The 14503-nt window shown below is 41.8% G+C and overlaps 1 protein-coding gene across 2 annotated transcripts in view; it reads right to left on the bottom strand.

Moving 5' to 3' along the window:
- Positions 1-676: 676 nt before the first annotated feature.
- COG3 (component of oligomeric golgi complex 3) overlaps positions 677-14503 on the bottom strand; it is a 37642-nt gene continuing 23815 nt past the window's right edge. Inside the window, exons 16-23 of one of the 2 annotated variants that reach the window (XM_033148463.1) lie at positions 14212-14301; positions 13021-13141; positions 7850-7938; positions 7611-7745; positions 4656-4731; positions 2645-2772; positions 1697-1795; positions 677-861 (exon numbers count right to left, since the gene is read on the bottom strand). In XM_033148463.1, the coding sequence (XP_033004354.1) occupies positions 832-861; positions 1697-1795; positions 2645-2772; positions 4656-4731; positions 7611-7745; positions 7850-7938; positions 13021-13141; positions 14212-14301 (768 nt within the window). In that variant the 3' untranslated portion in view covers positions 677-831. Of the gene's footprint in view, positions 862-1696; positions 1796-2644; positions 2773-4655; positions 4732-7593; positions 7746-7849; positions 7939-13020; positions 13142-14211; positions 14302-14503 lie in introns of those variants that run through there. The other variant, XM_033148464.1, reaches the window with a different exon arrangement.

Below are 14503 nucleotides of genomic sequence, written 5' to 3'. Positions count from 1 at the left end.
TCTCCACTACATAATACAATTACGGTTTTTAGTTGCTGCTGTTTTTTTTTATAAAAACAACAACAACAGAAGTTCTAATGGAGCTTCATTTTTATAAAATGAATTATTTCACATATCAGTAATTCAAACTTGGAAGGCATTCCTCAATTGCATAGCTTTCTCTGCACATCCTATGCACACAATTTTACTGCGGCAAATTGGGTTTCTTTTTAGAGTTATTAAGAATTGGCAAATGCCAGTACACCAGTCAAATACTGGATAAATTTCCACAATTGTGCTTAGAGGCACATTTGCACGTGCAGCTAAACCATTTGATACACAGCTGAGCAGCTTCAACTGAGACATATTGCCAGAGGGGCAAATGAAAACTTTTCCACAAATACTCTCTTCACCACTCAATGACTGCGGTGCTGTGATGACTTAGTGTGGGAAGGTTTGTACATACATTTATGCCTTCTCTTAAAGAGATTCTTGGGTCCCTGCCTTCTCCAATTTATTTTCAGCACATCCCTTGGAAAAGAAACAAACACATATTAACAAAACTGGGTAGGGGAGCAAATAGAATTTAACCCCCAACATGTTTTCAGTCAAGGTATGTAGATGCTGGCAAAACAGCCAAAAAAAAGCTGACCATTGTTCTGAATAAAGCAGTATTTCTGCTTTATTTTTGAAAATGAAGTTATAACATACTGGTGTTCATCCTCCTCTTGTTCACCTGACGTTTAGATGGATGATGCTAGAGCAGGTAGGATGGCACACCCCGAGTCGGCTTCAGATAAATGTCCGTTTCACTGCCTGACAGACAATTTGAAGAGGCTTCTCAAAGAGGGACTACTTTGCTGTTGACAAAAGGAGATTTACCTGGAAGGCAAATGGCAAAGGAGTTTCACTACTGTGGAACTCGTAATGCCTGTTTTACAGAAGCAGTAAAATTTGGGGTGGGGTTTGCACTGGGAAGGTCCTGGATATGGAGAGCTGAAACTATTTGAGGGCAATACATAGGGGCTGCAGCCCAGAGCAGCGCTTCCGTTGCCGCAAGGAATCACAGGAGGAAAAGATTCTTGTTAATTGGGAGCACAATCTCATGTGCGTTGGGTGGGGGTGGGGGCTTCCCTCTCGTACATGCACACACAGGGAAAAAAAATAAAAAAAATTCCTTCCAGTGGCACCTTAGAGACCAACTAAGTTTGTTCTTGGTATGTGCATGCACACGAAAGCTCATACCAAGAACAAACTTAGTTGGTCTCTAAGGTGCTACTGGAAGGAATTTTTTATTTTTTTATTTTGTTTTGACTATGGCAGACCAACACGGCTCCCTGCCTCGTAACTGAAACACAGAGGAATAGTTTGTGGCTTCCTGATCACTTCTGCACACTGTACCACAAACACCCCAGACTGCGTAGCCTATAAGCAAGGTTTTGAGCAAAGCCCTTGTACCAGTTACAACGGCTGGCTCGTGCCTAGATCTGAGACATCCTGTAGCTTTCGTTTTTGGATGCACTGCTAGCCTGTCAACATAACCCAAAAGCAAGCATTTGTGCTGCTTTTGTCTTAAAGCCATCTGCAAAATATATTCAGGGGCCAAACTTCCCTTGCTGAGAACATTTAGTTAAAAGAATATATTGATCTGACCGAATTTCACCCAAAATATAGTTCACATAGAATGGATTTTAAAAATAAGAGTTTTCCTACATACCTGTTCCATTGAAGGGCAGGCTACAATCTGGAGATCTTCTTTGCTAAATTCTTCTTTTAGTAGAGCATGCAGCTTCTGGAACACTTGCTGAATATTGTTCTGAGGAGAGGAAAAAAGTATTTAAAACTTTCCTCACCCTAAGGCCAGCTTTCAAATATGAATGCATACAAAGAACGGTTATCCAGTTTGGGGAAGTACTGATGAGTTAAGGTGACTTATAAGCTTCAATTTTTTTTTGTTACTTCTACATTCTCCCATTAGGCAGTTAAAACTCAAAGGGTCAGAGATGTCACTGAGTAAGAAAACCTACATTAGCAGCTGGCGGTCTACATAAGCTCCTAAGATGAATAGGGCCCCTTATGCAGCGTTTATCTGCAAAGGGCACTGCCTACTGGAAGGATGCAGGAGGGCAAGAATAGCAGCCTTGCTGGGTGTGCCTGGCCTAATCCAGCATCTTGTTAACTAGATGCCTCCAGGAAACCCACAACAAAACGAAAACGAAAACAAGATTAAGAGGACAAATTCTGTCATGAACTCAGCTGCAGGCACAAAATCACCTTTCCCGGCAACTTGCAGACATCCCTGGCACTACAAGGGCAGCACAGCAGAGAGCTATAGATAGACTGGGGAAGCGAAGGGGGAGCCAGGGTGCAGCAAGTGAGGACAACCAAAGACCTGGCATTAGCTACAGGAAGATTTCGCAGGCCACTCCAGAATATAGCACCATACGTTTGTCCAAGAAAAGGTACAAACTTCCACAGAATCGCCAAAGGGATGAGCTACAGAGGTTGCTTAGTTTGAGGCAAAACAGGATCACTTGACTTAAAACATGTTGTGGCAGTTTGCAAATATGAATAAAGTATGCATTCAAGTATTTAAAGTGAAAAACCTATAGAACTTTGGTTCTCATATTAAGAAACAAAGAAGAAACGCTACCGAAATACTTACCCTAACTGGCTTGAACAAGATGAACTCTGTGTCCTTGTTGGATAAATACAGCGACATGCTCTGCAACGTCGAGGGCAGTTTTGTTTTGATGGTCCTGTATGTCGAAGACACCAAGTCGGCAATCTTTGCTGTGAAACAGAATTCAAAGACATATTAGTGGCAGAGAACTTGTCCTTTTGAAATCCAGTCATGGTTTATTGGCTGTCTCTTATACAAAGCCCACCTAGCAGTTCGAAAGCACGTCAAAAGTGCAAGTAGATAAATAGGTACCGCTCCGGCGGGAAGGTAAACGGCGTTTCCGTGCGCAGCTCTGGTTCACCAGAAGCAGCTAAGTCATGACCCGGAAGCTGTACGCCGGCTCCCTCGGCCAGTAAAGCGAGATGAGCATCACAACCCCAGAGTCGTCCGCGACTGGACCTAATGGTCAGGGGTCCCTTTACTTATACGAAGCAAGCACCTGTCCTGCCACATGCTTTACACAGAAGCACAGAACTGTAGAGCTGGAAAGGGACCCCCAAGTACAGCTCCCTGCAACACATACATTTCTTTCCATACATTGCAGATATCTAAAACTGCTGTGTTAAAGTTTCTGTAAGATATGTACTGTATATTCTGGCGTGTAAGACTACTTTTTAATCCAGGAAAATCTTCTCAAAAGTCGGGGGTCGTCTTATACACCGGGTGGAGAATCTGTGGTCGAGTATATCTCAAACTCTATATTTTAACTGGAAAAGTTGGGGGTCGTCTTATACGCCCAGTCGTCTTATACGCCAGAAAATACGGTATTTGCAAGCAACCCTAATCCTTCTGGAAATGATGGGATGAACATCAAAGCAATACATATAAATTGCATTTATATCCTGCCTTTCTTCCTGGGAGTTTCCTAAGGTGTAAATGAGATGGCCTTCCACCCAGTAACTGACCAGACCTTAACCTTAGTTTCACAAACTTTGACAGGGGTCAGCAAACTTTTTCAGCAGGGGGCCGGTTCACTGTCCCTCAGACCTTGTGTGGGGCCGGACTATATTTTGGGGGGGGGGGGATGAACAAATTCCTATGCCCCACAAATAACCCAGAGATGCATTTTAAATAAAAAGACACGCTGATTCCCGGTCCATCCGCGGGCCGGATTTAGAAGGAGATAGGGCCGGCCCCGGGCCTTAGGTTGCCTACCCATGGACTACATCATGCACCTTCGGTTAACCAAAAGTAATTTGTTGGTGGAAAGAGAACAATGGCAGTCACAATGCAATGAAACCTATTGAGAAAGGGCCTCCTGGATTTGCAACCTAAAAAGTCACGGAGTGGGACCCGTGCAGCAACTCCAAGGTATATTTTATTTCGGTAGTAGCGGAGTGCCCATAAGGAACTTGGGTGGGTGGGTGTGCAATGATACGACTGCCATGCACACAGGGGGACGGGGAGAAGCTTGCTACTGTACTGTATTGCCAGCGGCTTATATTCAGGTATTTTTTTTCTTTTCCCCCCTCTCCAATTTTAAAAGTGTGCCTTAAATTCGGGTGCGGCTTATATTCGGGCCAATACAGTATTGTGTTTTGAAGGTTAAAGGCTCTGCCTGTGGCTTCCCCAAGTACCAGATATCAGGAAGCAGGGAAAGTGCATATTTGCAAGTGCGCCAGAAGAAGGGTGGACAAGAGCAACAAATGTTTGCAGGAGGATGCAAAGTTACACCGTGACAGAGGACCTCTCCCTTGGCAAACACTCCTTTTGCCAGCAAGCTGCCTTCCTTCTGTATGCTGGGCACGGAGTGTATGGCAAACAAATGGATTTTCTGTCCTCCATGGGACTTTTTGTTGCATGTGTACAGGAGACACTTACTGTATTCTACTTATTTTCCATTCAGCTTGAATACAAGCTAAAGCGGTTAAGTGAGATTCGTTAAAAGATGGATAACGGTCAGCCCTTTGAATAGTTATCCCCCCGAATTAATGTTTAAAATAAAAAAGGTCCAGAATGGCGAAGTCTGCAAGCCAAACGAGCTTCATCTTACCTGGTTGCGCCCAAGGTTGCTGCAAAAGGCTGTATTTAGGTCCACCTTGAGTAGCCATTGCCTTCAGAGCAGAAACCTAGAGTAATGAGATGGAAAACGAGCAATGCACAAAATGCTATGCCATGCTTAGCAGTCACATCTTGGAATTGTAAAGTGTTTAAAGGTCTCCATATGCACCACCCCAGCAATACCTGTAACAACCATATAAGATAGGCCAGAATTATTATTCCCATATTGCATCTGGGCTAAGTTACGCAAAGGCCACCAATGTATTTCTCAACGGAGGCTGAGATTCAAACTTGCTGCTTCACAGAAAACTACTAGGCTGAACCAGATCTCGGGAGACACTTGCCAAGAAAATTAGGGCTCGCAGCTATTAAAACAAACACCTAGAAGAAGTGGCAATTTCACAATGCTCTTCGGTAGTTACGAAAGAGCACCCGGGAACCCTTCCAAAGGAAGCAGGTTATAAAAGGCAACTGTTTGGCTTTCTTCGAACGCCTCTCCCAAAGTCGTATCCAATTAGAAACTGGAAGAGAATGCAGTGAGGAAAACATAAATTTTCAAAGGCTAAATTGAGACCCGTTTCTTTGCCCTCTCCTCCCCACTTCAGGGCCCAAAACAATGAGAAGAGCTGCTGGGGTGAGAGAGATAAGCCAGCTGGCACTCTCATGAGGTTGGAGGAATTTCAAATGGACTTTATGTATCCTGTTTGTACAGGCATACAAGCAGTGTCACAGCAAAACAAGGCTGCCTTTGGTTTATCCTTATACCCCATTATCATATACAGGGCTTCTTTCCAGCCAGAACGCACCGGGACTCAGTTCCGGCACCTCTCAGGTGGGTGCCGTTGCCATTTTCAAACAGCTTAGTTCTTGAACGTTTTGGCTCCCAAATGCCGCAAACCCGGAAGTGAGTGTTCCGTTTTGCGAACTCTTTTTGGAAGCCGTACGTTCAACAGGGCTTCCGATAGGCTGCAGGAGCTTCCTGCAGGCAATCATGAGCTGCGCTTTGGTTTCCAAACGTTCTGGAAGTCTAACAGACTTCCAGAACGGATTCCGTTCGACTTCTGAGGTACGACTGTATTAAGAGAACAAGGGAGGCGTACCTGGCGAGCTCTGGCACCTCTTTTTCTAGGTGTGAGTGTTGCCGAAAGGCATCTCAGTACAGCTGACTCAGGGCTGCTTGTATTGATAACATATTGAATGGCATCGAGGTTGCTAAGCCCGTGGCCCTGCAGAAGTTGCTGAGCTCTAGCTCCCATCATCCCTGAACATTGGGAGGGCCACAGGTTATTCTCCTTTCAGTTAGATATACCAATGTACTGTATTCCTAGAAGGCAACCTACACCCTTGTGCAAATTAATTGAAACAAAGCATGTTTTCTCTCTTACTCGTAATCCTGTACTCAAAGCAAACACGAACAGTCAGTTGATCATTATGGTGTCGAAAGCCTGCAGCCAACAGAAGGAATGATGCGCTCACCACTATATACTGTGGTTCTACGAAAGAGAGTTATCCCAGAGCTGGAAAAGAGGTATCCTGACGTTAGTGGGATATTACAGCAGGACCTAGCTCCCTGTCTGTCACACATTGAAAGTGGTGAATAAATTCATGACAGAGCAGCAAATACAGGTACTTGATTGGCCAGGGAATTCCCCCGAAGTAAATTCCACTGAGAATTTGTGGGCTATATGCAAAAGTCGCCTTCGTGCTGTACGACTATGGAGAAGCTCATTCAGGCACTGATTCAAGTGTGGTACAGGGATCCGAAAATCAACAGTGACTGTTCAAAACTAGTAGACTCTACCCCGCAGGGTGATTCAAAATTTCTGGAGCCAGGTTTTAGAAGAAATTAAAAAAAATGATGAAATGTAACATAAAGAAAAAGCCGGAATTATTTTTGCTGGGAATTTTGGATGGGGAAATAAATAAACAAGATGAGAAACTTTTTCATTACGCCACGGCAGTGGTGAGAATGTTGATCGCCCAATATTGGAAAAAGAAAGAAGTACCGGCAATTAAGGATTGGCAAGAAAAATTATTTAATTATATAGACCTGGCTAAATTAACTGATAAAATTAGAGGAAGTAGTGACCAAAAATTCCAACAAGATTGGGGGAAATTTGGAGACTACCTGAAAAAGCAATGCCCCACTGTGAAATGCTGACTCCATTTCTAAGCACTCTGTATTGGGAGCTAAAGTTAGCAAGGAAAATACAAGAAAATAAAATAGAAGGATTACACAAGAGTACCAAAGTAGTAAACTAGAAGAGATAGACTGACAACCTGGGATGAAGACAAGTGGAAGCCGTAAGGGAAGGGGAAGTAACAGATAGTAGAAATAGACAAGTATGGACAGAAGTAAGGAAGAAAGAAGTATTACTAAAGGTTAATAGAATTGATTTATATGAAATATGGAATTGGATGTTATGTTTTGCTTTGTATTATTTACAACTGAATTATTGGGAATATAGGAAGGCATTAATTGAATGCATTTTGTGGTTTTTTAGGAAGAATTTAACATGTAATTTTTTAACATTGTTATTCTTTGGTTATTGTTTGTTTGTTTTTTTATTCAATGTTCTTTTTTCTTTTATATAGATGTAATAAAGTAAATAATAATTAAAAAAACAAAAACAAAAGAAAACTAGTAGACTCTATGCCAAACCGTGTTCAAATGCTGCTTAAAAATAGCAGAGGTCATATCCGTTACTAATGTACGTATATGTGAATTTTGTACATGTATATGTGAGTTTTGTACAATAAACTACATTGTTTGTTTCAATTAATTTGCACAAGGGTGTAGGTATGACATTACAGTTCTCTAATGATTTTGGGATACATGTTCCCTGTACAATGTCCATGTTCCTTTCTTTCAACAATCCAACCAACATAAATGTACCAAGCACAGCCATTTAAGATACCAATGGTGCTACCGTAGGATCTCGCACACCTTCGCCAGGAATTCCTCCAGAGGCTCCACAAACTGCTTGGTTTGCTGCTGAATGAACTGCTCACAGGCAAACTTCAAGTGCCGATCCACATCCTTCTTCGAGTCAATATAGTGCTCTCTGATTTCGGGAGTGCCCTGCAACACAGACACAGTAGTTTCTCCCTTTCTCAACTCTTCTGAAATGGCTACACTTCAAAAATACTTATTTTTCAAATGCACCGTTAACAAATGCTCTTTACCTCCAGCAGGAACTGTATCAGTGCATTGTTGCTACTAAGCCTAAAGAAATGTGGAACAGTCATAGGGTTCAGGATTTTAAACGCAGCATCTGTGGAAACAAAACCGCTTGCATAAAGTTCACATTATTTTAAGGAGCATTCTGCGTCTGTACTTGTTCTCCCTTGACCCAAGAATATGAAAACTGTGTAGAGTTTTCTATGAATTCTCAATAATTATCCCATGGAATTTCCTTTGTGTGTCTAGAATGTGTACTTTGAATATGCAAATAGGAAGTCTACAAATTGTAATCCACACAGAGACTTATTTGAACCTGAAGAGCATCAAATGCAGATTTATGTATATAATTAGCAATGTACTGTTAAAGACTACATTCTTAGCACATCAGCTCATCTATATACAGTGGTACCCCGCTAGACGAATGCCTCGCTAGACGAAAAACTCGCTAGACGAAAGCATTCGTCTAGCAGGAGGCTGCCCCGCAAGACGAAAAAGTCTATGGGGCTGCCTCACAAGACGAAAAAATTTCGTCTTTTTTTTTTTTTCGTTTTGCGGAGCGCGGCTCCCATTGCCGCTCCGCAAGACGAAAACCCCGCTAGACGAAAATTTTCGCGGGACGAATTATTTTCGTCTAGCGGGGCACCACTGTATTGGTTTCATGAGAACAAAGCAGTTTGCCAATTTTGCATTGTTACATAAAATCACACATTCATCTTTTGAGAAGTTTTAAACTGGCCAGTCTCTGCTTCCACTGATATTAAGAGGTAAGGCATTTCATATACTGTGATTTGCTATTGGATACGTAGGAAAGCTGATTATTTTTAAAATCTTGTCAATATATTGACTTTGATACAGCTGAGAAGCCCCACCTGCTTTTTGGACACAGACTTACCATATTACCCAGGTCTAGTTTTTGGCGACACACACTTCCCGGGGGGGTGGGGGGTGGACTGTGCCCACTGTGACAAGATGGCAACAACAAGAAGGGAGTCTTTTCAGAACACAATTCCCCCAGAACCTCCATCAAGAATTCTGAGAGCTAAAAGCAGTTGCAGAGGCTTCAAGGAAGGCAGCAGAAAAACTTTAAAGAGTAAAAGTGCTCAAGGATGTTTTAAAGGTCTGATTTTGCTGTATAAACCTGCTTCAAATTTTTGTTTTGTTTTAATTGATAAAAACTAATAAAAATAATTGGCAAAAAATAATAACTGAAACTTCCTTTAAAAATGAGACTAGCGCTTTCACTTATATTTTTACTGGAGCTAAATTTATTTGGATTTTGCTCAAAAGAAAACAATATTATTTGTTGTCTGAATACTAGAACTTTTGCATATCTCCTGAAGAACATTTCTGTCTCAAAATTTATCAGCTAATAAATACCCTACAATAATAATCCAGAAGAAAACAGAATACAAATACGGTCTAATATAAATAGATATAGTATGGTTATGCAAACGTCGTCTGATTTTTCTAAGCTGCGGATATATACAAAGCAAGTTTTCGTTAGCAAGTAACAAATTCTCTCTCTTAGATGCAATTCTGTCCATGATAAACAAAAAAACCTTCCCATGGGAGATGGGTTTTTTCACAGTACAATACAGTACTGTCACCCATGGTGTATGAGCATGTTGCCAGAATTCCTATCGCTTAATTCCCATCTTGTCTGTCTACGGCTGCCATGCTGGCAAAAGCTAGCAATCAAATATAAGGATGCTAGACTGTCAGCACTGGCCTCCATTCTCCACCGAAAGGGAGAAGAGAGCATCCTAAACCCCCAGACTCTGAAACTCTTGTACCCACTATAGCCAAGGCAGCATTCTGCAAATCAACTGATTGCACCAACAGACTAGAACACTTTGGTAACCTTCAGCCTAGCACCAAACACATCTGCTCAGCTTCCAGTGCCCCTTTTTAGAAGATCTCCATCCCCTTTTTCCCACGGGGGAAAAACCTTTTCAAGAAGTTCCCTCGGGTTCACTGCCCTTGACACCTCCAGCCTCCTTCCCTCCCGTTTTGCCTTCTCTCCTTCCCCCAAGTCTGGGTGTAGCTGATGTCAGGAACTGGCTGGACGAAGAGGAGCGGTGGGAGGAACCAGCCAGGAAAGCCCCAGAGGAGGAAGGCTCTGAGCCAGGGAATTGGTGGTGGGACACTGAGAAGTCAGAGGGAGGAGATCGGGAGGAAGGGCTGGACGCTGAAAGGGCAACAGGGTTTAGTGAGCAGGAAGAGCCTGTGGCAGGGAGCAGTTCAGACTAAGGGGCTGAAGCAGAGGAGGGTGGTCAAGAGCCTACTGAAGAATCCAGGGAATCTCCCTCTCCTGCTGAAACAAGCTCTCCTCTGCCTGGTCTCCAAGAACATGCAGAATTATGCTTTCTCGTGACCAACAGTACCTCATTATAACTGTATATTTGCCACACTCTCATGCATTTTCAGCTTGGGGGACAGGGAGACAGGTATGCATTTCGGTTACTTACCACCTTCCATTATTAACTGGCTGGTATAAAATTTTTATTCATCTAATAAAACACTCAGAATAAAATTACATATCAGCCAGCATAGGACACCAGCAGGACATATTTACCCTTTTGCTTGTTAACTAGAAACTACTTAACAAGACAGAGGTCTCATCCATGTTCAGCTGCAATGAGTAGAATTGTTAGTTATAAGAGCAAGTTTGTTCAAAGCAAGATACTAGCATATTAGCAGACAAGCAACATAACTGCTTCACACTACTGAGACAGAACAGATAGAAGTATTTCTAATCCCCATTCACTGACTCATAGGCAATAAAATTCTGAGGCTTCAACACTTTCTCCCTTTTCTTACCTCGCCTCCCTTTTCCCACTTGCTTTAAAATGTATTTCCAAGAATAATATACGCCTTGGCGTATTCTTTTCTTTGTATATTTTGTCCAAGTGACTTTGATAAGCACATTTGTTTTAAATATACAAAGCAAATAGCTTTCGCAGCCCATTTTCTAAGTAAAAAAAAAAAAAAGCTTCCTAATTTGTTCTAGGCAAGTGATTTTTGTGCGTTTTAAGCTTCAATCATTAAACAAAGCAAAGCTCATCCGCAGAAGGAAATAGAATGGAAAACTCAAATTTACCGCAAAATTTTATTTCTCATCAGTGGATAGACTCAAAGAATCACAGAATTGCAGAGTTGGAAGGGACCCCGAGAGTCATCTAGTCCAACCCTCTGCAATGCAGGAATCATCCAAGCCAGATGGCCATCCAAGCTCTGCTTAAAAACCTCCAAGATAAGTTAAGAGGGTACCCAGAGTGCCAAAGAACTGTAGATGCTGGAAGCAGAGTCCCCCTCACCTAGCTTGAGGAAAGTCCCCTTTCAACCAACCTTTTAAAAAAACGAAAAACAAAACCAGGAATGAAAGACTCTCTTCCCACCATCACTAAGTGCTGGGGAAGTAAGGAAGAAAAGAAAGGTCCAAAATAGTCTGAAAAGCTGAATCTGGAAGAAACTCCACCATCTCAAAGGAGGGAGGATTAAAAAAGTAAAGAGGTTGTTCCTCCGCGAAAGAGGAGAACAGCATGCTTAATCTGCAGAAGCCTTGCCTCAAAGCAAGTGGAAGGCAATAAATCACTCTGGGTACCCTCCTACACCATCAGAGAAGAGACTGTACAGTACGAAGCTTACTTCAGTGGTACCTCGCGAGACGAATGCCTCGCACAACGAAAAACTCGCTAGACGAAAGGGTTTTGCCATTTTTTAGGTGACTCGCAAGACGAATTTTTCTACGGCCGTGCTTCACAAGATGAAAACGTTTCAATGCATTCCTATGGGAAATGTTTCAATGCATTCCTATGGGAAACCGTGCTTCGCAAGACGAAATTTTCGCAATGCGATCCGACTCGCAGAACGAATTAATTTCGTCTTGCGAGGCACCACTGTACATACTTAGCTTTTCTAAAAACTTATTTATTTCTAAAGCCTCTGGACACAGCAGGGAACACACTTGATAATCCTGCACCAAGTCTGCTAAAGCCAAAGACCCAATTCCTCTGCTTCCAGAAGAGGTCAAGCTGGCACAGAATGCTACCAGCTCCAAAGGAGGGTTAGAGCAGGGCACTATAGCAAGCACCAGCCAGCAGGAACCCTCCCCTTATATTGGCACCTGCCTGTTGACACTGTCCCTTGGTGGAGCCCGTTAGCACAGAAAAAAACATTACGTGAATGGAAAGCAGGATATCCAGGTACCATTTTTAACAGAAAAGAGTTAGAAGGATTTGAGTTTAGTTTTTTTTTAAAAAAAGAAAACTACCAGAACTGATGTGAAGGAATACTAAAGGATTTTTGGGAATTTTCCCAACCGGCCTTCAAAAGAAAGGCTGACCTCGAGTTAGTTCAATACAAGAGAATGCACAGCAGCATGCAGGTGATTGCAGGTGAACATAAACAAACAGAGGGACAAGCAACAGGCTGCATGGAAAAGCCGTTCTTGGACCTCCCGCACTTTTTCTTTACGTAAAATCAGCCATGTCTTTCTCCACCCTGAATTGCTTCAGGCCAGTAGCATTGGGGAGGTTTCGAGTCTTTCTTCCTGCACCATTTTCCTGATTGAAATCGCCACAAAAAAGGTAAATTATAAACTATAAATTAGATAGAATTAGATAAATTAGATAAACTACAATATAGATAGAAACACTGGCAGGATTATTGTAACAACCTGCAGTTTTATAAGAGTATATATTTAAAGAAGATGAATAAATGAGCAAATTAAGTTAATCTGGATATGCAGAAGATATTAAAAACAAATTTAAGGAACCACAGAAAGAGGGGGATGGAGGTCAAGTTTTTGAAATGTCAAAATGATTGTAAAATCGGTGAAATGTATAAACCTGAAAAGTATGAATGAATGAACGAACGAATGAATGAATAAGAAAAGCAAAGAAATTGCCACCAAAAAGCTAATAGCAACTTTTGGAATGGGTCGATTTTGATCAGGGATACGGTGCAAAAACTAAACCCCCTTTCTCCAAATGTCGCTGCCCTGATCCAATTTGAGGGGTGCCTGTGGTTGCTTTTAAAGAAAGAAAAAGATAATGGGAAACCGGGTAACGGCTCTCCGATGCAACATATAGCTTGGCCCTCAACCCTCATGGCTGGCACATCGGAGGAGGGACAAACCCACTCGGACTGACCAGTCAGCACAAAGCAGTACCTCTAGTTTTCTTAAGGTCCAGGGAAATTTCCTTAATGGTGAATTCAGTGTGGAAAGGAGCAATTTGTTCACGAAGAATCAAAAGATGTTTTATTAAGAAAAGCTGTCCGTCAACCTGGGTCTAAATTGTAACAAAAAATTAATGTAAAAAATAAAGAGAGAAGGGATAGACACTGGTCAACCGGTTGTCCACTTATTAAAAAGCAATTTCATTCCCTTTGCATCCTAGGATACCTACCTACATATTAAACCATATGCACATCTCTTACAAACACACTATAGAGAAAACAAAATAAAAAATTCCTTCCAGTAGCACCTTAGAGACTGACTAAGTTTGTTCTTGGTATGAGCTTTCGTGTGCGTGCATCTTCATGTATTTGAAGAAGTGTGCATGCATACAAAAGCTCATACCAAGAACAAACTTAGTTGGTTCTGGAAGGAATTTTTTTATTTTGTTTTGACCAAGAACAAACTTAGTTGGTCTCTGAGGTGCTACTGGAAGGAATTTTTTTTATATTTTTAATTTTGTTTTGACTATGGCAGACCAACACGGCTACCTACCTGTAACTGACACTATTAGAGAGGCAGCAATTCATATTTGTGCTATGCACCACTGCTTAAAAGAGGGAAGAGAGATCGCTGCAAAAATAGGGAGTCCCTAACAGCATTACGCATGTCTGGATTCTTTTGCCATTGAATTGTTCTATTTTTGAATCACCACATGGAGATATGTAAGCAGCTGCATTTTAAGCAATTTCAGCTGATTTATACTACTGAATGGAAAACATCACCATGCTATCAAATATGCTTTTTCTTCAGCTTTCCCGCTCTCTTTCACAGTTACCCCGCTCATATCCTTTCTTGCCATACTCAATCACCACCAGAAACGTCCCACATCTCTACCTTTGTTTTTCGAAAAAGAAAAATCTCATCACTGTTCTTTCCCCCATTTGAATGAAATAGCGGCTAGGCTAGGCTTATGCACCTTGCCATAGGCATACAGAATTCAGATCTGCTAAGGAAAAGCGGAAGTACATGAACTTCAAATGTTTTTCAAAACAGTCTCAAATTTGGTGCAGTGCACTCCTAGGAAAAGTTTATAGAGACCTTCTTTATATGAAAATATCACACATTAGCAATATGAAAACCTCTATTATTACATCCCTCCAACACAAAATAACATTACCCAACCTTGTTTTTAGAAATGGAATCTGCAGCTGTTAGCAAAGACTGTATGCAGGCAGATAAGGCCTCCTGCGATAATCCTTGGAAGACTGCCCTCTGGAGAGGAAAAAGAAGGCAAATGTTCATAAAGGTTAGGCCTTGAAGGTCATCTAAAGCTGGCACCCTCACTTTGCAAATTTAAGCACTATCACCCCATGCTTCATTTATATTTTCCCTCAGTTCCCTCAAGACACCAGATTCAGAAAAGATAATATGTACTATAGCCACAATTTATGCAGTACGTGAAATATACAATGAC

Source organism: Lacerta agilis, chromosome 5 (assembly GCF_009819535.1).
Source record: "Lacerta agilis isolate rLacAgi1 chromosome 5, rLacAgi1.pri, whole genome shotgun sequence".
NCBI classification, from domain to species: domain Eukaryota; kingdom Metazoa; phylum Chordata; class Lepidosauria; order Squamata; family Lacertidae; genus Lacerta; species Lacerta agilis.
This window is presented reverse-complemented; position numbering and strand designations above follow the sequence as displayed.